Genomic DNA, 24,587 nt, shown 5'->3' with positions numbered 1-24,587 from the left:
ATCTTTTAGTAATGGGATACAAATCTATTGTTTGGCTTGAATGACTTTACAAAACTGCACCTGACAATGACCAAAAAAATCCAACATAGCGGTTCAACTTTTCCACAGATATCTGCCTTTTAAACAATGTGGCCATCTAAAATCTCTGGCTTGTTTTGCCTGTTCGTGACCGCCCGTTAGTGTTTTTACGGCGGCCACTAACTGGCTTTATGCAATAGCCTTTTTACGGCGCTGCATCGGAATAAGTAAACAAAGCAGGGAGCCGTTAAATCTCCCTGGAGGAGGCAGCTGAGGGCTGGGAGCAGACCTGCTCGAACAGGCGAGATTGATATCCGTAGCGATCACGTTCGATTAACCCCTCAGATGCGGCGCTCCATAGTGAGTGCAGCATCTGAGTGGTTTTGGAGGGAGGGGGCTCCCTCTCTCATCCCCCCTGGCACCCTGTGATAAGATCGCAGGGTGCCGGTGTCTTCTATGGCAGCCGGGGGCCTATTAAAGGCCCCCAGGTCTACCTCCTAGTTAACGTCTGCTAGGCTATTGCATGAACAGACAGTAATACACTACAATACAGACGTATTGCAGTGTATTATAAAAGTGATCGGATTATCGCATAGTGAAGTCCCCTAGTGGGACTAATAAAGTTTTTATTAAGTTTTTATAATAATTTAAAACTCGAAGTAAAAAAAAATGAAAAACCTGCTTCTTCCCCTAACAAAATGCTTTATTATGAAGAAACTAAAAAAGAGTAAAGTTACACGTATTTGGTATTGCCGCATCCGTAACTACCCCAAATATAAAGATATTGCATTATTTAACCCAATCGCGAATGTCATAAAATATAAAATAATAAAAAGCAGAATTTATTTTTACTGTGCATCCTGCCTTTAAAAAAAGTAATAAAAAGCGTTTAAAAAGTTTTTACCATGTAAAAGTAGTAAAACCTAAAACTATATAAATTTGGTATCGCCGCAATCTTAACAACCTGCTGAATAAAGTTACTGTGTTGTTTAAACTCGTAAACTGTGTAAATTTAGCACGCAAAAAAGTGGCAAAATTGCTGGGTCCGCCCCCCAAAAAAAAGTTAATAAAGTTAATCAATAAATTATATGTACCCTAAAATGGCGCTATTAAACAATACAACTTGTCATGCAAAAAACAAGACCACCTACAGCTATGTCGATGCAAAAATTAACAAGTTATAGCTCTTTGAATGAGACGATGGAAAAACTTAAAAAAATAGCTTGGTCATTCAGGACTAAAATAGTATAAGGGGTTAAAGGGTTTGTCTGCTCTGGACAATCCCTACTAGTTAGAAAAGTCCATTGAAAATAACATGATAAAGTATCACCGTGCTGGCGCTCCACGCTTTTAGTTGTAATCTGTGGGAGAACCTGGCAGTAAGTGTTCAATTTCCCTGCAGTGCCACCACAGGGGAAATTAAGCATTACATAGTGCCCATTCATATCAATGTGTTGTCTGTGTAATACAGGACAGGTTATCCAGAGAGAGAGATATGTTCTTTTGTAACCACTCTTGTCTCTGTTCAGGATCCTCATCTCTTGTCCAGAGTGTCTCCCTCTATTAACTCGGAATTCCCTAATTGGGTATTTAAAAATGGGTTTTCTAACCTGGACAATCCCTTATTTTAACTGAACAAATGAATTACACATCTGTAATTACACATCTGCAAGCATGGGGCTGTCCTAAACCAAGAAGTTGTGAAGGTTTTGTTGTGACCACAATTGCCAGCCCTCCTGGTTAACCTATGACCTGACATCAGTTGTCTGTCCGGCTTGCACTTCATTCTTGGACCATCAATTCTGTTAATTTTATTCATACAAGTTCAGACTTGGCTAGTTGGCCTTCAGAATAGCATTGTGTATCTGAACCTTAAATATTAACTCTTGCATAAGTTGGTATTGAGCAAAAGTCACTACATTTGATGTAGAATAGAACATTTTAATATTCCGTTAAGCTGATGTTGCTTGGAATTTTTTTATTTTTTTGTAATGTTAAGTGCCAGTGGTCACTGAATTGCACATCAGAGAGCACAGTACCATTGTGCCTTCATGAGGCTGATACAAGGGTCCGTTCATGTTGACCGCATTATTGCCTTGGGCAGTGCTATCAACAGAATTAATGTGTATTGACGATTCTGCTATTCAGATCTGAACTTTACTGAAAAAAAGTCCCTTTTCACAGTGATCAGTTTTATGGACCCTGCAAACTTGTTGTAATTTGAGTTTTCCCAGTGACTGTTCAGTACTGCCAGTAACTTTATAAAATTAACATTGTTGTAACCGGATCACAGACCTATTGTGATGAGCTGAATATTTGTCCCTGTGAATAAGCAACATAAATTCAATGTTTACTGTGGTCATGAATTCCTACTAGCTAAACTTTTTATATATATATATATATATATATATATATATATATATATATATATATATATACTTTCTGTGATGTTTCTACAAAATACACCTTGAGAACATCATGGTGTGTATATTACTGCAATGACCCAAAAAGGTTAAAGACTAGGTACATTAGGACATTATTTTTCATTATCTGGAAGAGGGTAGCACTTTGCACCTGCTATGAGATAATGTTCATAATGGAGTGCACCTGTGACTCCTCCCGTGTCCTTCTTTTCCAGACGTTAATAAGATCTTCGGTTTGGCTGCAGCACTATATTGGTTGGAGTTAGGGATAAATAGGGTTCTGGCTTGAACACCTGTTTACGCATCAAAAGAGCCTTCTTAAGTAATAAGCCGTGCGTGACCAAGGAGTAATTGGTGAGGATAAGAGCTTTTTATTGACATTTAGAAATTTCCCTTAACCTGAAGCTTACTTTAGTTTCTTATCAACTAGGATGTTTTTAGACTACCTTAATTACCCGGCCTTGACATGATTTATTTTTTTTTCCCTCCTGTGAACTGAATGAGTTTTGATATTATGTCCTGTATAGATGTTTGACAAATATAAAGGCTTTAGATGTCCGTGGCTTCTTATGTATGTGTCAATCTGTCTTTCATATTTGCTTTTAGTTTTTCAAAATAAAAGTTATCCAGCCAGTCTAAGTCCATTACTTTCTATTTATACACATGCCGGAGCTATGATTCTTCTACCACAAATTATTAGGCTTGAATGGAGTGTACGAATTAGAAATCCCAATTTCATATTCCTTTTGGCAGTGATTACAAATATTTTTATTTCTGTTGAACTGACTTATTACAAGTGGAATGCCTTGTTTAAAGGTTTTTATGTTCCCTGTCACTTCATAGTAACATTCATTTTCTTGTTTGTTATAATGGAGCACAAAACCCATCGTACAAGGCTTATAAAAAAAAAAAAAAAAGCTGCTAATATCATTCATATAATTTTTTTTTTTAAATCCAGGACAACCTTATTAAAATATATTGCTTTGTGTGTAATGTTAAAATGATGGGCTATGACCAGTGGAAATCTATTACATTGCTAAGACATTAAGTTTATTTAATGCTACCATTTTTTCCTGTTGCTTATAGCGCCAACATATTCTAAAGTACTATACAGAGATTATTATCACTCACGTTAGTCCCTGTCCACAGTGGGGATCAGAATCTAAAACACTGGCCTCAGGTACATGTACACTAGAGCCAATTCCATTGGAAGCCAGTTAGCCTATCCGTATACTTTTCGTAGGAAACCGGAGTACCTGGCGGAAACCCACACAAACACGGGGAGTGCATACAATCTACATGTTGTACAGATGTTGTGCTTGGCTAGATTTGACCCAGGACTCCATTGCTAAAAGGCTAACCACTGAGCAACTACTATTATTATAAACCTGTTCTGTAAATTTGTATTTGCATTTTTTATTTGCCTGTAACACTTTTATTTTTTTTGTTTTTTATAGTGTTAGCATCTTGATTGGTGCTCCGAAGGCAAATACAACTCAACCAAACGTGACTGAAGGAGGTGCTGTGTATTATTGCCCCTGGAAAAGGAATTTCAATGACTGTACACCAATTGAGTTTGACAACAGAGGTACCTACTGTTCTATAATGCAAATCTAATCGGGAAAGAATTAGCACGCAAGTGTGTGTGTTCCCCTCTCGTTGATTTTTTTTCCCCCCACGGTGCAGAGTGGTTTATTTGATTGCCAAGACGCATTAGGGACATGTTTTTTATTTATTTATTTACTTTCATTTATTTTTTACGCTGTTAAATAACAAACTCTGAAAAGAAGTTGATGTGCTTGAAGGAAAGTTACAAAGCAAAGGGCAAAATATCAAAACACGATAGTGCTCTGGATTGTAACCAACAGACCCAGAGCAGTTCTAGGCAATAATATTAAACTGCGTGCTACCACACTACACCTAAAGATCATGCTAATCATATCACAGTATCCCACAGAGTCCCCAGTATATTAACGATCCCACAAAGTACATATAATTACATTATACTGCTTACCTATACTAATACAGACAATATACAGTGAAGGAAATAAGTATTTGATCCCTTGCTGATTTTGTAAGTTTGCCCACTGTCAAAGACATGAACAGTCTAGAATTTTTAGGCTAGGTTAATTTTACCAGTGAGAGAGAGATTATATTTTTAAAAAAAACAGAAAATCATTGTCAAAATTATATATTTATTTGCATTGTGCACAGAGAAATAAGTATTTGATCCCCTACCAACCATTAAGAGTTCAGCCTCCTCCAGACCAGTTACACGCTCTAAGGGGGGATTCACACGAACGTGTATTGGGTCCGTGCGGGCCGCGTGGTTTTCACGCGCCACGCACAGGCCAATACAAGTCTATGGGGCAGTACAGACAGTCCGTGCTTTTTGCGCAGCGTTTGTCAGTTGCGCAACATGCTCCAATATCTCCGCGTATTTCGCGCATCACGCACCCATTGAAGTCAATGGGTGCGTGAAAACCACGCAGGTCGCACGGAAGCCCTTCCGTGCGAACCGACTGAAACAGCGCACCAGCTGTCAAAAGGATGAATGTAAACAGAAAAGCACCGCGTGCTTTTCTGTTTCCAAACATCCAAACGGAGTGTCTTTGAGATGAGCGAACCCGGACAACCGAACCGAACTTCACCGGGTTCGGCCGAACTCGTTTTGGCCGATCCCAGCAAAAAAAATTCCGGCTTTTTTTGCCGGGTTCGGCCAAAACGAGTTCGGCCGAACCCGGCAAAAAAAATTCCGGTACGCGACGTCAGGAGATAGTCAATGTCCAGGGTGCTGAAAGAGTTAAAATGTTTCAGCACCATGGACAGTGACTTCCGATCCCAATATACATGAACCTGTAAAAAAAAAAAAAACGAAGTTCTGACTTACCGATAACTCCCGGCTTCTTCCTCCAGTCTGACCTTCCGGGATGACAATTCAGTCCAAGTGACAGCTCCAGCCAATCACAGGCCAAGCACAGGCTGCAGCGGTCACATGGACTGCCGCGTCATCTAGGGAGGTGGGGCCCGATGTCACCAAGGACGCGTCACCAAGGCAACGGCCGGGAGGGAAGTTCTCGGTAAGTACGAACTTTTTCTTTTTTTTTTTAACAGGTTTCTCGATATTGTGTTCGGCATTCACTGTCAAGGGTGCTGAAAGAGTTACTGCCGATCAGTTAGCTCTTTCAGCACCTTGGACAGTGACGGGCGTCGACTAGCCTCATCTCTATGATGGCGGCTGCGCGAAAATCACGCAGCCGCGCATCATACACGGATGACACACGCAGCTGTCAAGTGGTTTTTGCGTGCGCAAAAACGCAACGTTCGTCTGAATCTGCCCTAATGCAGGCACCAAGCTGATTTGAAGACAGCTGTCTTAAATGGTCACCTGTATAAAAGACTCCTGTCCACAGACTCAATTAATCAGTCTGACTCTAACCTCTACAACATGGGCAAGACCAAAGAGCTTTCTAAGGATGTCAGGGACAAGATCATAGACCTGCACAAGGCTGGAATGGGCTACAAAACCATAAGTAAGATGCTGGGTGAGAAGGAGACAACTGTTGGTGCAATAGTAAGAAAATTGGAAGACATACAAAATGACTGTCAATCGACATCGATCTGGGGCTCCATGCAAAATCTCACCTCGTGGGGTATCCTTGATCCTGAGGAAGGTGAGAGCTCAGCCGAAAACTACACGGGGGGAACTTGTTAATGATCTCAAGGCAGCTGGGACCACAGTCACCAAGAAAACCATTGGTAACACATTACGCCGTAATGGATTAAAATCCTGCAGTGCCCGCAATGTCCCCCTGCTCAAGAAGGCACATGTACAGGCCCGTCTGAAGTTTGCAAATGAACATCTGGATGATTCTGAGAGTGATTGGGAGAAGGTGCTGTGGTCAGATGAGACTAAAATTTAGCTCTTTGGCATTAACTCAACTCACGGTGTTTGGCAGAAGAGAAATGCTGCCTATGACCCAAAGAACACAGTCCCCACTGTCAAGCATGGAGGTTGAAACATTATGTTTTGGGGGTGTTTCTCTGCTAAAGGCACAGGACTACTTCACCACATCAATGGGAGAATGGATGGAGCCATGTACCGTCAAATCCTGAGTGACAACCTCCTTCCCTCCACCAGGACATTAAAAATGGCTCGTGGCTGGGTCTTCCAGCATGACAATGACCCGAAACATACAGCCAAGGCAACAAAGGAGTGGCTCAAAAAGAAGCACATTAAGGTCATGGAGTGGCCTAGCCAGTCTCCAGACCTTAATCCCATCGAAAACTTATGGAGGGAGCTGAAGATCCGAGTTGCCAAGCGACCGCCTCGAAATCTTAATGATTTACAGATGATGTGCAAAGAGAAGTGGGCCAAAATTCCATCTAAGGGTATGTGCACACACACTAATTACGTCCGTAATTGACGGACGTATTTCGGCCGCAAGTACCGGACCGAACACAGTGCAGGGAGCCGGGCTCCTAGCATCATACTTATGTACGATGCTAGGAGTCCCTGCCTCGCTGCAGGACAACTCTCCCGTACTGTAATCATGTTTTCAGTACGGGAGAGTTGTCCTGCAGCGACTGTTCATGTCTTTGACAGTGGGCAAACTTACAAAATCAGCAAGGGATCAAATACTTATTTCCTTCACTGTAAGTGCAATGACCAGGCTGTTACGAATTATGCAAAGGATAACCATAACCAATCACCTTTTTGTGAGACATCAGTCTGTCATTGGTTACTGCGGTGAAATTTTAACATTTCTCTATGGCTTTTCTATTGTACCTTTTTTTTTTTTGTATAGCATTTTTTTAAATCAAATTGTGGTCAAGAATATTTGCGGTCTTGTTAAATGCCCCACGATAGATGGAAATATGAGGTGCTCAAATGACTGTAGTTTCGAAGCCTGATTGGTCAGAAATGTTGGACTCTCATTAATGTTGGACTACCATTAATTGCTGTGCGTAAAAGGAAATAATCGGATCCATCAGATTCTATTCCCCGTTTTATCAACATTCAAAAATATCTCTCGTTCATAAACTGATATGATGGTGGTGTAAACTGTGCTCTGAAGATAATCCAAAAGCCTCTCACTACCACTAGTCTCTATATAAAAATGTCTTTCGTACCAAAGCTGGTGCAAAAGTTGATTTCTTGAGGACATTACGATGGCCTCCTGCAAGGTTCATAGGTGTAAAGAGCATGAATTACCCTGTTGATGTCAACAATTCTTTCTTGAGCAGATATAAATTCAAGAATTGCCTTCAGGCAACTTTGCTCCATGTCACCACATCAAGGTAGTTGATCTCACCGCTCAGGTTGTTCTGTTTGAAGCTGAAGATGTAGAACAAGCTGTCATAACTTTGGCATAAACATCTTGAACTACAGATGAGATCATTGTGATTGGCATTCAGCGCCTTGCTCTTAACGCCTCCTATGTTCTGTAAAAGTTACTTTTTTCAACTAAACATGAAATGCAATAAAGCTTTGAAATTTGAATCCTACATAAAGATGATCATTAGAACTCTTCATGGTGGTGATTAGGACCCATATCCATATTGAGACAGTGTTTCTCCAGTTACATCTCGATTTCCAGATAGTTGTAGGACAGCTGGAGAATTGAGCATTAACCGAAGATCTATTTTTTTTGCTCAGCAAATATGATCAGTTTGTGGAGTGGTAGACCCTATAGATTATTTCAGGAGTAGAGTTGGCCATGTTCCTTTTAGTCAGCTGAACATGATGATGTTAACAATAAAATAATACCCATGGGTACGTGTCTTTGGGAACCGGACGAGCTGGATTTCTCGTGTCTGATTTTTCTTTTATTTTTTTTTTATGCCTCCATCTCCACACCCCTGTGTAGACCGCCCGATGGGTGGCATGTACTCAATCATTCCTTCCAACACTACACAATTAAAAGCAAACAGGTGTTTAAAAGACTATGAAAAAAGCATGGTTTTGCAGAACCGAATATACACACATTCATAAGTATTATTTTATCACAGAAAATATAGAACTGGTCCTTTTAATAATTACACAAATAAAATCGAACTTGTAGGCCCTACTCTCACAGTGCAGTTTTGCTGCAGATTTTGCGCTTGTATTTTTAACTAACCAGAACTAGGTCCATGAGGACGCCCCCTTTCTTTAAAGCAAGTTATTTCAGCATTTGGTTGTTGCTAGGGGAAGCTGCAGCGGCCACACATATAGTGTTAAATGTCGGCCATTTAAATGGCCACTCTGCGTGCGCAAGCGTGTGACCTGCTCTGCGCAGTGGCTCTAATTTCTGGCTTATAGTAGGTATATGGATGTATTAGAAATTACCCTCTCTCATACGTATTGCCCAACATATTGTCGAAGTTCACCAAATGTTATTGATTTTTATAATGTCTTTAAAAGTTCACACTGAACAGCAGTAGCACATATCTGCATATTGTACTTATTTGCACAGACGTAGAAAAGTTGGAGCTCGATGTAATCCATAAAAAAATGAAATAAAGAAATGATACTAAAAAATAAATTTCAGGAGTCTACAGGGATTTAGCATTCCACTTTTCAAGTAAATGTATAGCCCTATGTCTAGAAAGCCCAGAGACATTTAGGGAAGGGACGCTTTGCTTCAATTTGCACTTACCCATTCTAATGTTAATATCATGTTATGTCTACTGAACATCTTGTATTTTGAGATTTGGTTACATTCCCTATTCTTAAGACCCTAAGGGGTTTGATTTTGCTGTTCTTCCTAACGCTTTCCAGGAAACGTTCTAGTGCTAATTAGTATGTAGCCCTAGTGGTGTAGCTATAAAATAAAACGTAATCTTGAGTAATGAGCCACCTTCGTTCTTTGCATAAAAAGGACCAAAGAAAAGAGGGGAAACCATTAAGCTGTACTTTTTGAGAATACCATGTGGTAAGGGACCCCCCCCCCCCCCTAATCCTTTTTAGGATACTGGTCTTTTTTTTTAATTTTGTTTTTTTTATTTCTTTTTTCCCTCCTGTATGGCTGCATTACTTCAAAACGCATGAGTAATGTTTATATTTTATTTATTTTATGATTTTGAAAAGCCAGGTTTTTTCATGCACCTGGAGCATAACCTCTACATTGGCTTGCGTTTTGTTGTTTTACTTTCTACATGCCTTTTTAGTTTATATATACATGTCCAGAACCTTCTGTTTTTCTTCTGCATTAGTATATTTTCCTTGTGATTTAACTCTTCATTGTTCAACACTAGAAATGTGTGCACTATGCAGTCCTCAGTCTGATTTTTGAGTCCAGGGCCTGACATCTTGAAAAGCCATTATTCACCTAGAAATATACCTAATGATTGTGGCCCAAAAACTAGAAGACTTATTTTGCTTCTTTATTCAAACGTGATGTCACTAGGGTGATGCATCAGAGGGAACAAACTCGATGTAATTCTTACCTGACAACTAAGACTTATAGGAGCTGATATTGTAGGAGGGACATTTGATATGTATAATAATTTGGATGCCTAATAATTCTCTGGTTGAGGTGTTATATTTTTGAAAAAATTCTGAAAGAGAATGGGATTATACAATAAATTGTCTAGTGCTGGGAATATGTAATACCCTCTTGATCAGGTAGTGTTTGCTCCCAGACCTTTCTCCATTTGGAGTACTTGCTCCTCAGTATAGTGTAAACTTCTGTTTTGAAAGGAAGTAGTAATTCCCGTGTGGTCTAGTTAGGTTTTCTGCCATGTTAAGGGTTAATTATTAACTTACTGACCACTGGGGATGGAATGTAAAATGTAGATTGGTCATCCCCACTGCTGTGTTATCAGGAAATGAATATGTAGCGGACCGCAGTCTAAAAACCTACTGGTGGGGCAACTTCCTGTGGAAAACTAGTAATAAATTCGTAAACCGGTGTGATGCATATATTCCCGCTTTAGGGCTTTAAAAACAGAATGGTCCTATACATGACTGATTATGAATAATCACGGGGCAAAACTTGGTCATAGCATAGTGTAAACTTGTCCATTTTGTTAGGGGCTTTCTAAATAAGTTATGATCTCAAATAGGAGGGGGGATTCATAGGTTTTCCCTCACTAGAAGGTAAGGCCAAGGAACGTGTGATCCCTGCTGGTTGCCGTGATCACGACACTACATTTTCAAGACGTCCAGCGGGTTTGGATCCTTGCGACCACATTTTAATTACCTGCGACACGGCTGTCTTTCTTTGGCCGTGTGACCTGTATTGTGGCCAATGTCACCGCGTAGCTCTAGCCTTAAAATGCACGTATAAGTCAGCCTGTCAATTATCGACCTCCACTGGGACTTCAGGCTGGAGAGTGCTCCCCTCCTCAATGAAGCAGGACTTATAACGGAGTTCGCTGTATTTTTTAGTGATCCTGTTCCCCAAACTGAACATTTTTTTTTTTTTGTGCATTTTGGCACCTAGGGGAACAGGCTTGTATCTGTAATATGCTTACATAGGGCAGTATATTTAGCTGACATATCTGCTTAAAGGCTGTGTCTAAGAGCAGGAAAAAGGATCTGCATTTTTCCACAAATAGTGCCACTCTTATCTATGGCTGTGCCAGGTAGTGCTGTTAATCCCTATTCAAGTGAATGGAGGGGAGCTGCAACATCAGACCCAGCCCATGAACAAAAGTAATGCTGTTTTTGAAAAATATTTTTAGTTTTTCCTCGCGTTTTTAAATGGCACTGAACATAGTCTAATGCAGTTAGTTGCAGTTTATATTCATCTATATTTTCTACAAACTATTTCTGTATGTGTGTGTTTTATAGGCAACCGCGAGCATACCTTCGTCTCTGCTGATGTGAATATAACTCGTGAAGAACAGGTGGACTTTAAATCTGGACAATGGTTTGGAGCAACTGTCCGCTCGCATGACAAGTTTATACTGGTACGTATGACTTACTGCTCTTGCTGGCTTTATTAGCGGTGTCTTTAAAGGGCTAGTCAACTTGAAACAAGAACATTTTGATGGTCACACAAAATGAATAGATGGTAAAACCACAGATCTTGCACAGTGGATCCAGTCCCTAAGACATTCAGCTGACCGATTCAGATCTGCTACATTTGCGTCCACCACACGTCTTCTTAGGAAGCCTACTTTTTATCAGAAGGTTTTAAGTGTTTGTTCTTTAAAAGTTTATTCATTTTATTTTTAATATAGGCCTGTGCTCCTAGATACAGCTGGAGAACACTTAAGGAGGAAGTCCATAGTGACATGGTGGGAACTTGCTACCTGTCTATTAACAATTTTTCCACCTTTGTGGAGTATTCTCCTTGTCGCACAGGTGGGTTAAGGTCTACCTGGTGGTTATTTGTCCAGACACTTTGGCTACTTGTGAATGGATTTCTTGTTTTATTAGCTCTAAATCTTCTATTTTAATTTTTAGATTATCTCTCTGAAAAAGGGCAGGGATACTGCCAAGGTGGCTTCACTGCTGAGTTTACAAAGGTAAATTAATTTAAAGGGAGTGAGTTTGAAAATCATTCAAAATGTCATATTTTACTTTCAGCAAGACAACATTTATTTCTTGTTTATGAAGTAAAAGATTTTTTTTTGTCATAAAATTAAGGAACTTTCCAAGACCTATTTAAAATTTTAAGATTTATTCTTTTTTTTTCTCTTTGAAATCAAAACTAGAGTGGAAAAATACTACTGGGTGGACCTGGAAGCTATTACTGGCAAGGTAACATTCTAAAGTTGTATTTCTAAAGTAAATATTGGATTTCATATATCAAAATTGCTTTTGATGCTGTTTTTGTGGCAGTTTTTGGCTCCGCTTTTTTGTTTAACCAAAGACAGAAATGGATCCAAAAGAACGGAAGGGTCTACAAGGACTATTGCATCTTTTTCTTTTGTGTCCACCCCTGTGTCTGACTAAAAAAACCTTGCTTTCATATTCATAAAGAATAAGAGGGCTATTCAATTATAGGTTATTTAAAAAAAAATGCTCTCCATTTCTTTAGCACTGTTGACCTGAGTGCTACTGCATGTAAACATTGCAGCTGTGCTCTGGTCTATATACATTGCACATAGGGTGTCCCCACTTCAGCTGTGTTTGAGTGGGAGGGGGGCCCATGTATAAACCTGAGTGCCCCTGCATGTTTACCTGCAGCAGTACTCTGGTCAACGGATGCCATAGGAACTAAGGACATATTTTTTTAAAGCCTCTAATGGGAAAGCCAGTTTTTATTCCTCATTAATCGGGCATTAAGAGGGTTTCAAGTTTTTTTTTTTTTACCTAGCCCCCTTATTAAACTGCAGTGGGAAGATGAACAAAAAAAGTCCCCCTATTGAGTGATAAAGGGAACTTAGAGGCTCTGTCACCACATTATCACATTATAAGTGCCCTATCTCCGACATAATCTGATTGGTGCTGTAATGTAGAGAACTGGTTTTTATTTAGAAAAACGATTATTTTTATTAAGTTAAGAAACAAATTAGCATAAATCTAAAATTGTTCATAATAGACAACTGGGCATTTTTTAACTTTTGACCAAGTGGGTGTTGTAAAGACCAGTGTATGATGCTGACCAATCAGCGTCATACACTTCTCTTCATTCATGGCCATCTCACGAGATCACACTGTGCTGTCACATATACCCACAGTAACTGTACCGAAGTGTCTTGAGGGCATAGAGATGCGATGTCTATTTATATTCCCCACACTTTGGTAAAGTTACTGTGGGACTTACTCACAGCACAGCGTGATTTCGCGAGATCACGCTGTGCAGTGAAAGAAGCTGGGCTGGAATGAAGATAAGTGTATGATGCTGATTGGTCCGCATCATACACTTCTGTTTACAACGCCCATTTGGTCAAAAGTTAAAAAACGTCCAGTTGGTCATTAAGAAACTAATTGGCATAAATCTAAAATTGTTCATAACTTTGCGCAAAACTTATCGTTTTTCACAATAAAAACCACTGTTCTCTATATTACAGCACCGATCAGATTATGTAGGAGATAGAGCACTTATAATCTGGTGACAGAGCCTCTTTAAACATTTATCTCACAAGCCTCTAGCATTCCCTCAATCATCTTGTGTGTAGAGTATAAGCCCTCTTAAATGGGATGTATCAGTTTAGCAAACCTGTTTACTTAGTACCAAGCAGCCTCCTCCCCAGGGGCGTAACTAGGAAAGAATGGGCTCCATAGCAAACTCTTGACTGCCCCCCCCCGGGTGCCACGAGCAGCCCCCTTATAGATAGTGAACCCTGTAGAATGTGCATACATGTCCATACAGCCCCCCTGTAGACAGTGCTATATAGCCCCGCCTATAGACAGTCACACCCCATTTGTAGATGGCGCCCCCCCACCTCCCCTTGTAGACAGTGCCATACAGCCCCCTGTAGATATCGCCATAAAGCCCCCCCCCCTGTATATAGCGCTATTCAGCTCCCACTGTATATAGTTCCACACAGCCCCCACCCTTAGTCGATTAGTGCAGCACAGCCCCCCTTAGTAGATGGTGCCCCACACAGATCCCTGTAGATTGCGCCACACTCGGCCCCCTATAGATAGAGCCACAGGCCTCCCCCTTGTAAATAGTGGCACACAGCCCCCCCTTGTGTATAGTGCCACAAGGCAATGGTGAAACCGAGAAAGTTGTATCAGCTAGGGAGATGTCAATCAAACATGGAAAGGTGAGTTTGGAGGCAGGACTGTGTGACTCTTCAGGATAGCGGCACCGCCCCATCACCCTTTAATGAGTAATTAGCATATAGTTAGTGCCGTTTTAAAAGTGGATTTAAAAGATTTTGCTGCATCTGAAAAAAACATACAAGGGAATGTTTGGAAATATTGTCAGGCCATGTATAACCGCATGGTGGCGGTTCAAGGGGTTAAAACTACCAGACAGGTTCCCGTGAAATGTACAATGAATTGAGAACAATTCCATCTGCCCTGCAATTGTTATATTCTATATAGTTACAGCTCCAGAACCAAGCTCTGACATATATACAGTACCACAACCAAGCTCAGTACATATATAAAATACCAGAACCGAGCTCAGTACATAACTACAGCACTAGAACCAAGCTCTGACCTATATACAGCACCAGAACCAAGATCCGTACATATATACAGCACTAGAACCAAGCTCAGTCCATATATACAGGGGTGGGATTCAAATTTTTAACAGGTTCCCTGTTTTGCAGACCAAGATATACGTGTCGCGGTGTATCGCGCCATGGAAAATGATTCTAATAATAAAATAAAACCATTACAATATTCCAAATATGCCCTATATTAAAGTGGACTCTAAATAAAGAAATTCCCTGTCCAGAATGTTTGTGTGGATTTCCACACTATGTATATAATTACATAAGCGTGCGTACCTACCTACTGACGCTCATTATATTAAACTCGCCCATTACGTATAGACCTATATGCGCACGTTCAATATCCTAAGCGTGCTCAGCCCATTTAGTTAGGCTGCGGACTGTGAGAAGGGTGGAGGACAGTGTGGCATGCACAGTAAGTCACGACTACTCTCCCGGCAAATGCACAGATACGGTGCCAGAAGCAAGCTCCGTACATGTTGCATCAGAACCAAGCTCAGTACATGTATACAGCACCAGAACTAAGCCAAGTACATAAATACAACACCAAAACCAAGCTCCGAATATAAATACAGCACCAGAACCAAGCTCAGTACATATATACAGTACCAAAACCAAGCTCCGCATATAAATACAGCACCACAACCAAGATTAGTACATATATACAGTGGCAAAACCAAGCTCTGCATATAAATACCGCATCAGAACCAAGCTCAGTACTGTATTTATGTACTGAGCTTGGTTTTGGTATTGTATTTATGTACTGAGCTTGGTTCTGGTGTTTGTATGTATGTTATGAGCTTCTCTTTGGTGGTGTTTATTTGTATTGAGCTTGGTTGTTATGATGTGTATATAACTCCAGAACCAAGCTCAGTACATTATATACAGCATCAGAACTAAGCTAAGTACATAAATACAGCACAAGGACAAATGCAGCTCAGTACAGAGATCCTTTGCAAATTCAGTTTAACCCCTGTCATAAGTTTGTACGGCATAAAACTACAGCTCCCAGTATAGCCAGAATGATGGTAAGGATATGCTGGGAGGAGTTGTTTCAGTAAAAAAGGGCAATCGTACTGATCAGTCACAAGGAGAATTAACATTTAACTTTAGTGACTAACCGGTGACGACTTCTCAGATTGGAGTCATTCTTTTTCTCTTGGTCCTCTATGATGACTTCTCCTGGTCACGACCCATTTCTGCAATTTGCCGCTCAGATGTCTTCAGCTTCTCACTTTTCAAACATTTCCGCACCTATAAACAAAGATAAAATTGTCATGGTGCTGCACTCTATGCTCCTAAATATAATAGTATCATACACTGTGCCCCTGATTATAATGGTATCACACACTGTGCTGAATATAATAGTACTATACACTGTGCCGCTGAATATAATAGTACTATACACAGTGCCGCTGAATATAATAGTACTACACACTGTGCTGAATATAATAGTACTATACACTGTGTCCCTGAATATAATAGTATCATACACTCTGCCCCCAAACATAATAGTGCTACACACTGTACTGAATATAATACTATTATACACTGTACCCCTGAATATAATAGTACTTTGCACTGTCCATGAATAAAATTGCGTCAAATACTGTAAAGTAATGCACCACAAACGGTTCCTTTTACACCTGCCAATATTCTACCAATGCAGCGAGTGCCGATCAATGATACATCATTGATAGGCGCTCGTTTGCTCCTGTCACACGGAGCTATGGATGGGGACGAGCAGTCGGTACTCTGATTTGCTCCTCCCCATACATTACCATCATGTCGTCAGTGTGTCTCCCTGTTTACACACCAAGATGTGCTGCCGAAAACAATAATAGTTTACTTTTTTACGACGATATGACCAGCAGATGATCGAGCATTTGCTCGTTCATCTGCTAATTGCTGCCCTGTTTACACAGGGCAATTATCGGCAATGAGCATTTTAAGAACGCTGATCTGCCCGATAATCGCCTAGTGTAAAACCCCCTATAGTGTCTCTCATAGAGCCCCCTGTAGATAGTTATCCCTATAGTATCCTCTGTAGATAGTAGCGTTCTCTAGTTAGTGCCCCTATATAGTCATCCCCTGTAGTTATTGTCCCTATACAGTCCACCCCTGTAGTTACTGTCCCTATACAGTCCACCCCTGTAGTTACTGTCCCTATAGTCCACCCCTGTAGTTACTGTCCCTATAGTCCACCCCTGTAGTTACTGTCCCTATAGTCCACCCCTGTAGTTACTGTCCCTATAGTCCACCCCTGTAGTTACTGTCCCTATAGTCCACCCCTGTAGTTACTGTCCCTATAGTCCACCCCTGTAGTTACTGTCCCTATAGTCCACCTGTCCCTATAGTCCACCCCTGTAGTTACTGTCCCTATAGTCCACCCCTGTAGTTGTCACCTATATAGTGCTCTCCTGTAGTTATTGTCACCTATAGTTAAGGCCCACAACACTGCTCACAAGAAAAGGAAAACAACTATTCTTAACAGTGAACTATCTATTCTTAACCGTCCCGTTGCCACGCCATCCTCCAGCCCGCCAGTCGTCCTCCAGCTAAACGAGGCAGCGGCGCGATGATGTCATCACGCTGACTGCATCATCACTAAAGTACTGAATGGCAAAGCATCATGTGTCTTGCCAGGGCAGCGCTAGTAAAGTCAATTGTATCCGCATCCTAAGAACACGAATACCATTGAGTGCAGGGAACCAGCTCCGGCTTCCCGGTTCTGTGAACCGGCTGTAATTTTAACAACCGATTCGAGGAAACTAGGGCCAACCGGTCGGATCCCACCCCTGCATATATACAATGCCAGAACCAAGCTCAGTACATATATACAGCACCAGAACAAATACAGCATAATTTAGTTCAACCCCTGCCGTATAGGTTTGTACGGCATAAAACTACAGCTCCCAGCATGGCCCGAACAATGGTAAGGATGTGATGGGAATTGCTGTTTCACAAAAAAAAAAATTATACCACCATCGTCTCACTGCAGATCATACAGTGCTGATTAGAGGCAGAATAAACATTTACATTAAGTGACTCACCGGTGACGTCTCTGATTCTAGTTCTCTTCTTCTCCCCCCCCCCCCCCCAGTCCTGACCTCCTATGATGGATTTCTCCCGGCCATGACCCACTTCTGCAGTTTTCCGCTCCGATATCTTCAGCTTCTCACTTCTAAAACCTTTCTGCACCATACGCTGTCCCACACACACCATGCCCCCTGTAGATAGTGCCCCCATAGAGCCCCTGTAGATGGTGCCCTACATAGAAGCCCCTGTAGATAGTGTCCCACATACAGCCCTCTGTAGGTAGTGCCCACATATGGACTCCAGAGCTGCAAGGCAATAGTGCAAACCACTGAGCCACTGTGCTTCCCTACATATAGCTACCCCTATAGATAGTGCTCCACGTATAACTCACCTCTATAGATAGTCTTGCATATAGCTCCCACTGTATATAGTGTCCCACATATAGCCCACCCCTGTAGACCGTGCCCTACCTATAGCCCCCTGTAGTTAGTTCCTCACAGGTAGCCCACCCCTATAGCAAGTGCCCTAAAAATAGCTCCCCTATAGATGGTGCTCTACATATATCCCACCCCTGTATATAGTGTCTCACAAATAGCTCCCCCTGTAGTTAGTGGCCAATATTCCCACATATAGACCCCTCTGTAGATAGTGCCCCACACATAGACACCTCCTATATATAGTGGTCCACATCCCCACATAGACTACACACCTGTAGATAATGCCACTCAGTTTTATTAGAAAAAAAACGTTACATACTCACATGATCCCGTTCCCGTGCCGTCCTATGGCCATGCAGAACTGCTCTCTTCTGAGCACGTCTGCTGGAGCTGAATGACGGGTCGTTCAAAGGCGCTGATTGGCAGGGCAGAAAGACTTGCCCCATCAATCAGCGCCTTTCAACCACAGAAGCGGCACGATGACATCATCGCGCCGCTCGCGTAGTTGAAAGGCACTGACTGGCGGGGCAAGTCATTTTGCCCTGCCAATCAGCATCATTGTAAGGCGCTGAATTGTCGGGCATGGAACATGTCTGGCCATTCAGCTCTAATGCATGTATTTGTACCTCTGGTGCTAGCGACTCCTACGGGCATGAGAGGGCCTATGTCACCCGGCCCATACATGTTAGAGGCTCGGCAGCGCGGGCCCTGTAGTAGCTGCTAGCGGCGCCACTGGGCATATGAGGGGCGTGTCGGCTGGCGGCACGGGCCCCCTCAAGCCGCGGGCCCCATAGCAGCTGCTATCGCGGTAGTTACGCCACAGGTCCTCCCCTTTTTATTTTCTTTAAGGCTGCGTTTACAGATGTTTTTAGCAGTATTTTTATTTCTTAGTCAAAAACTGCCGCCAGATGTTTGCTGTTAGTCAAATGGACATTAGGAATATCTTTGTTTTTGAAGATGTCATTTCTGTTCCCATAGTATGTTTTAGATGTGGTATTTCTTTTTATAGCACTTTTCTCTCAGACATCAATACGTACGTTTTATTTATTTATTTATTTATTTATTTATTTTTATGTACATTACATAAACGCAAGCACACAAAAAAAATATTTTAAAGAAATAAGCCACTATAGGCCTCAAAAACGCCACAAAAAAAAAATGCATGTAAGATTAGAACATCTGAGATACTTCTGAAGGCATTTCTGATGCAGTCTTAAAAGCACCAAAAGATTCATGTGTCAACCCGGCCATATTTTATTAATGTGTTTTGCTTAGGATTAATTTTTCGAAATTTAATAGTAAATCTGCACTACAATCTGCTGAAATTGATTCAATAAACAACTTCACTTTTAGATGCGTGAATTTTCCTGTTTTCAGTCTGTGTATCTTGTTAATTTGATTTTAGGTCAGGTTTTCACCGCAACTCCAGATGACATCGAGAAGTACTTCTACCCTCAATATTTTGTCCTAGAAATCAAAGGACAAATGCAGACCCGTCAGGTTTATCAAACATACGACGACAGTTACATGGGTAGGAGGTTTTTTTCATTTTTGAGGATAATGTTACAACCGGTTTTTTTTTTATTTGCTTTTTTATTTTTTTATTTTTATACATTTTAGTTAAAATGGTTATTTTTATGATCTTTATAAAGTGAGAGCGTCATTTCAATACCATCAGTATTTCCATTTCCAGTATGTATCAGTCTATAAGAAATCCAGAGTATTTTCCATCTATGAAAATATTGGTTTTTATACATGCTGCATGTGCTAGTTTGGTGGGAAGACCCAGACATTGAAAAACTGAAACTTTCAGCCCATACCCTAATGTTCATTAAATAGCATATTTATGGAAAAAATCTGTGGCGTGCTGATGGGGTCCCAGTGCTTCAGATTGCTCAACCCATGAATCCTAAATACATGTTCTCCTCTGAAGCACAAATATCTTACTGCAGTGGAATACCCCTTTTTATTGTTTTAAAAGGAACTATTACATGGCCAGACGTGGGCCATGTAAACAGGTGCCCTCGGCTCCTATCACATGGAGCAATGATTGGAGATGTATAGGGACGAGTGCTCGTTACTCCGATCGCTCGTCCCTATACATTTTCATCATTTCTGCAGCGCATTTTCCTGATTACACAGCGAGATGTGCTGCCGACAATGCTGATTTTTTAAAAATGTATTTATTTTTAATTCTGCATGAAAAAGCAGATCCGCTGATGAACGAGCGTTTGTTCATCGGCTGATCGTTCCCCTATTACACAGGGCAATGATCGGGAACAAGCGTACATATGATCGCTCGTTTTCCTGATCATTGGCCCGTGTAATAGTATGATAAGAGCCTTAAGAACCTAAGTTTGACATATACGTATGATCTGCCTAAAGACCTCTGTTGATCAGACGTCTTTCAGAAGAGTCCTATAATACATTAAAAGTGTTGTCTATTTTCTTACAATAGGCTGTATAGATACACGGGTGCAACTCTCTAAATGTGAATAGTCTAAACCAGTCATCTTAAAATACACCATAAATACTAGTATTGTGAATCTAGTTGTGGCTGTTGATTAACTTGTAGCTTTAAATAAGTTAAAATATAAATAGATGGTTATAGCTGGTCATTGACATTGATCAGAGTGCTCAGAATTTTTGTGTAATAGAGCTGCCTAATTCACTTAGTCTAGTATCATGGGTAGAAAGATTGGACAGCTTGGATTTTATCCAATTTATTCTATTTCTTTACCAAAATTGGAATGCCTATGGCCAGCTTTCCTTGGATATGTACTACATGGCAACACAATATTTTCCTATTTACAAAGTCTTCAGTCTTTTTGAAGCTATTGTGAAGGACTTAAAATTTTAGAATTGTTTCCGTCCCTTGTGCTCTTGTAGCTCTCTCCCAGGGTGGTGTCACGGTTAACAGTTGGCACTTGATGTGTACTCTGTCTGCAAGACTATGGAACAAGCAGACTATTAAGAATGAAAGCCTGGAAAGCAAAGCATCCATTATGCTGGTGCATGCACAACAATACTGGCACACCGCAGGATTTCTGTTTAGAGTACTTGATGTTCTATTGCAAGTGTTGCATTGAAATCTGTAGATAATGGTGAAGTGTGTCTGCATTGTTTGTGGATGGCAGAAAGGATCACAAAGTCCATGCGTTGTCTCCTTCCTGGCCGGTAAATAGTGTGTCCTCTAGCTAGGCATGGACTTGTAGATTTTTGTATTACTTCAATGCTTTTAAAGTTAGTGAAAGTATATGCTATTAATAATAATCTATATTTATTGGAATGATTTTAAAAGAAAAAACATTGAAAATGTCTCTAACACCTTTAAATTGCCCTGAATGGGGAATTGTTAAGTCATTTAAAGGGTTTGTCCAGTTTAGAAAATCTATATTCATATACAATATTAAGGCATTCTGAGTTAATAGAAGGAGGTCTTGTTTCCAGGATCATAATCTCTTAACCAGAATGGAGAGAAGCTACAGAGTGTCCCTTGCTCTGGAGGTCCTGTCATGTCCTGAATGAGACAGAGAACCTACTGATTTTAAATTGACACTGTGTAATGCTTGATTTCTCCTGTGGTGGCGCTGCAGGGATACTGAACACCTGCTGCCAGGTTTCCCACAGATTACAGCTGAACGCTGTGGGTCCCAGCATGGGGACATTGTCTAGGGACCCTCCTGACAGGTGGGGATTGTCCAAAAAGCTGAATACAAAGTGGAGAACCCCTTTTAAGCTCTACAAGCACATTGATAATATGGCCATAATTTGTTCTTTAATTGGTCAATGCATTTCCAAACCAATTGTATAGATTCCAGTTGGTCTAAAAGTGTTCATTTTGTTACATACACACTTTTTTTAGTGACTGATTTTTATCCAAAGCATTTGTATGTAGTGATTTAGGTATCCTGCACACAGCCAAGCTTCACACAAACGGCACCATATTGTTGAGGCATTCTGCCCTAGAAGCATCGATTCTAGAGGATAATTTCTCCACAATACGGTATCTAATGAGCTTTTTTTTTTTTCCTTTGTCGTATTACGTATATACTCGAATAGAAAAGGTAGTGTGGGCCTATAGACCTTTTTATCAGTGCTGTATAACGGCTGGGTACGACTGAGGACTTGTATAGTGTCGTAAAAAAGTCTTGTGCGTAAGGCCTTGTTGGTATTACGGTAATTGGCATTTCTATTGAAATTTAGGATCATATTTTTATGTTTATATTTAATATGTTTTTATTCAACAGGTTATTCTGTAGCAGTTGGAGAGTTCAGTGGAGATAATACTGAAGGTGTGTGTCCAATACTAATTTTGCCTCCCTGTTTACAATTGTCTATGTTGAAGATCGATTTCTAACAAATTTTTATTTATCCTGACAGATTTTGTGGCTGCAGTTCCCAAAGGAAATGATACTTATGGATATGTAAGAAATATAATTTTAACTACAGTATTGTAAAAGAAACTTCATAATTTATTTCAGCCATATTTGTTTAAGTTAAGGTTCCCTGTATAGTACTCACGCACATGACCGTATTATGCCTTCATCCGACCAAGTACAGAGCCATGTTACGGCATCCTTATTCTGTGATTTTATACAGACATACAAAGATATTTTTTCCTATCAGATTTGGATGAATAAAAAAAAAAAAAAAAAAAAATCATGGCTTGCTCCATCGGATGCCATATTACAAGGCTATTCTCCCTGAGAGGCATTGTTTCTAAGGGAGAATTTTTTATTTTTTTTTATTATTATTACAAATATAAAGAAAGAGATATTTATACGAATTCTGGACTGTGGAACTCATTAAAAAAAAAAAAAAAGTGATGGTGACCAATTAATAAATTTTATAATAGAAGCTTTGGAGATATGCTTTTTGTCACTTAATAAGGAGTGGCTTGCTCAAGAAACGTGTCGGATTCCAAAATATTGTCTGTCTCACCTTTGTCAGTTAAAATGAAATATTGCTCGATACCAAATGGCATAGCATGTGTACACTGTGCGAATGCTTTTTATGTGCTGTCTCTTATTGACACGTGTGTGTTTTTGTTTTGTTTTAAAAAAAAATCTCCTGTTGTAGGTTACTATTCTGAATGGGACAGACCTGAAATCCCTTTATAACTTCTCAGGAGAACAAGTAAGTAATGGTGAAAGATGGAGAAGATCTATCTAAATACATAATACCTACACAGGGACACTTTGGTGAAAATGTTTAATTTCAAATGTTACAATTAAAATTGATGTAATTGTCATGGCCCCATAGAAGTTCAATCTCTAGTAAGCAAGGCTTGAGCAGGGATAACTACAACTCATATCTGGGTTCACATATATTGAATTGTTTGTTATCAGATTACAGTACACATAGATATTTATGTTTTCTTGTTTGTAGATGGCCACATACTTTGGTTATTCATTGGCTACCACTGATGTCAACAGTGATGGGTAAGATGAGAAGAAATTTATATAATATCAGATTTTAGAATTAATTTCCATTAATTTATTACGGTATTTCCTCTATTGAAAGATCTAATGCATTGTGTCATTTATTTGTTTCTCTGCAGACTTGATGACCTACTTATTGGAGCTCCATTGTTCATGGAGAAGACACATGATGGAAGAACTCAGGAAGTGGGTCGTGTCTATGTGTATCTGCAGGGTCACAATATGTCCCGTATCCCATCTTTGGTCTTGACTGGACAGCAGGAGTATGGTCGATTTGGTAGTTCCATTGGCGTTTTAGGAGACTTGGATCAAGATGGTTTCAATGGTAAGTGTGGTGTAGAGATCACACTATTGCATGGCCTGAATATCCCAATGACAATGTCTCCAAATGTCATATTTTCTACTGCTTTGGCCCCTAACCTAACACTTATATTGCCCCCATGGTAAACTTAAAATGTGATGTGAACAGAGCCTTATTTATACTGTCCAACGAATAACTATCTAAGCACTTTTTAAAGATCACATCAGTGTTGAAAATGCCCTATTACAAAAGGTTGTGTGTTTTTTGTTTTCTTTAGGTTTTTTTTCATTACTTTTTAGAGCAATAGTCTCCAACCTTTTGGCTCTCCAGTCATTGCAAAACTACAACTCTCAGCATGATGAGACTGATAATAGATTGATCTTTCTCTTTTACAGATATTGCAATTGGTGCTCCCTTTGATGGTAAAGATAAAAAAGGAATGGTCTTAATCTTCAACGGTAATTCTAAGGGAATAAATCCTAAACCTTCTCAAGTACTGGAAGGCATGTGGGGCTCTTCTCTAGCCCCTTCTTTCTTTGGATTCTCCATCAGAGGAGGAAAAGATCTTGATGGCAATGGCTACCCAGGTATAGTGTGATGCATTTTTTCCCTATCTTTTACTCAAAAATCTGCTGTAGTATAAAAAAAACTATACTCTTCAATGTTGCTTGGATTTCAAGGTCCGTTACTTTAAAAAGATCCATCAGAAGATCATAGTAGAAGGGTGAAATGCTTAGACTTATTTTACACGATCTGCTACAGCCTAAACTTTTTAATATGTTGATTGCACCCAGAAAATGTGTGTTCAGATGAGTATATGTAGAGCTTTGTTGAAAATGGATCCGATCTGCTTTAT

At 40.2% G+C, this 24,587-nt stretch overlaps 1 protein-coding gene across 1 annotated transcript in view; it reads left to right on the top strand.

Moving 5' to 3' along the window:
• The window catches only part of ITGA5 (integrin subunit alpha 5), a 106,310-nt gene that overhangs the window by 54,054 nt on the left and 27,669 nt on the right, over positions 1–24,587 (top strand). The window contains exons 2-13 of the mRNA XM_075851884.1: positions 3,899–4,029; positions 11,221–11,339; positions 11,613–11,736; positions 11,839–11,900; positions 12,090–12,135; positions 19,392–19,517; positions 22,237–22,281; positions 22,370–22,413; positions 23,069–23,125; positions 23,378–23,430; positions 23,550–23,755; positions 24,127–24,318. Of these exons, the coding sequence (XP_075707999.1) occupies positions 3,899–4,029; positions 11,221–11,339; positions 11,613–11,736; positions 11,839–11,900; positions 12,090–12,135; positions 19,392–19,517; positions 22,237–22,281; positions 22,370–22,413; positions 23,069–23,125; positions 23,378–23,430; positions 23,550–23,755; positions 24,127–24,318 (1,205 nt within the window). The remainder of the gene's footprint in view (positions 1–3,898; positions 4,030–11,220; positions 11,340–11,612; positions 11,737–11,838; positions 11,901–12,089; positions 12,136–19,391; positions 19,518–22,236; positions 22,282–22,369; positions 22,414–23,068; positions 23,126–23,377; positions 23,431–23,549; positions 23,756–24,126; positions 24,319–24,587) is intronic.

The sequence above is a fragment of the Rhinoderma darwinii genome, chromosome 2 (genome assembly GCF_050947455.1).
Source record: "Rhinoderma darwinii isolate aRhiDar2 chromosome 2, aRhiDar2.hap1, whole genome shotgun sequence".
NCBI lineage: Eukaryota > Metazoa > Chordata > Amphibia > Anura > Rhinodermatidae > Rhinoderma > Rhinoderma darwinii.
This window is presented reverse-complemented; position numbering and strand designations above follow the sequence as displayed.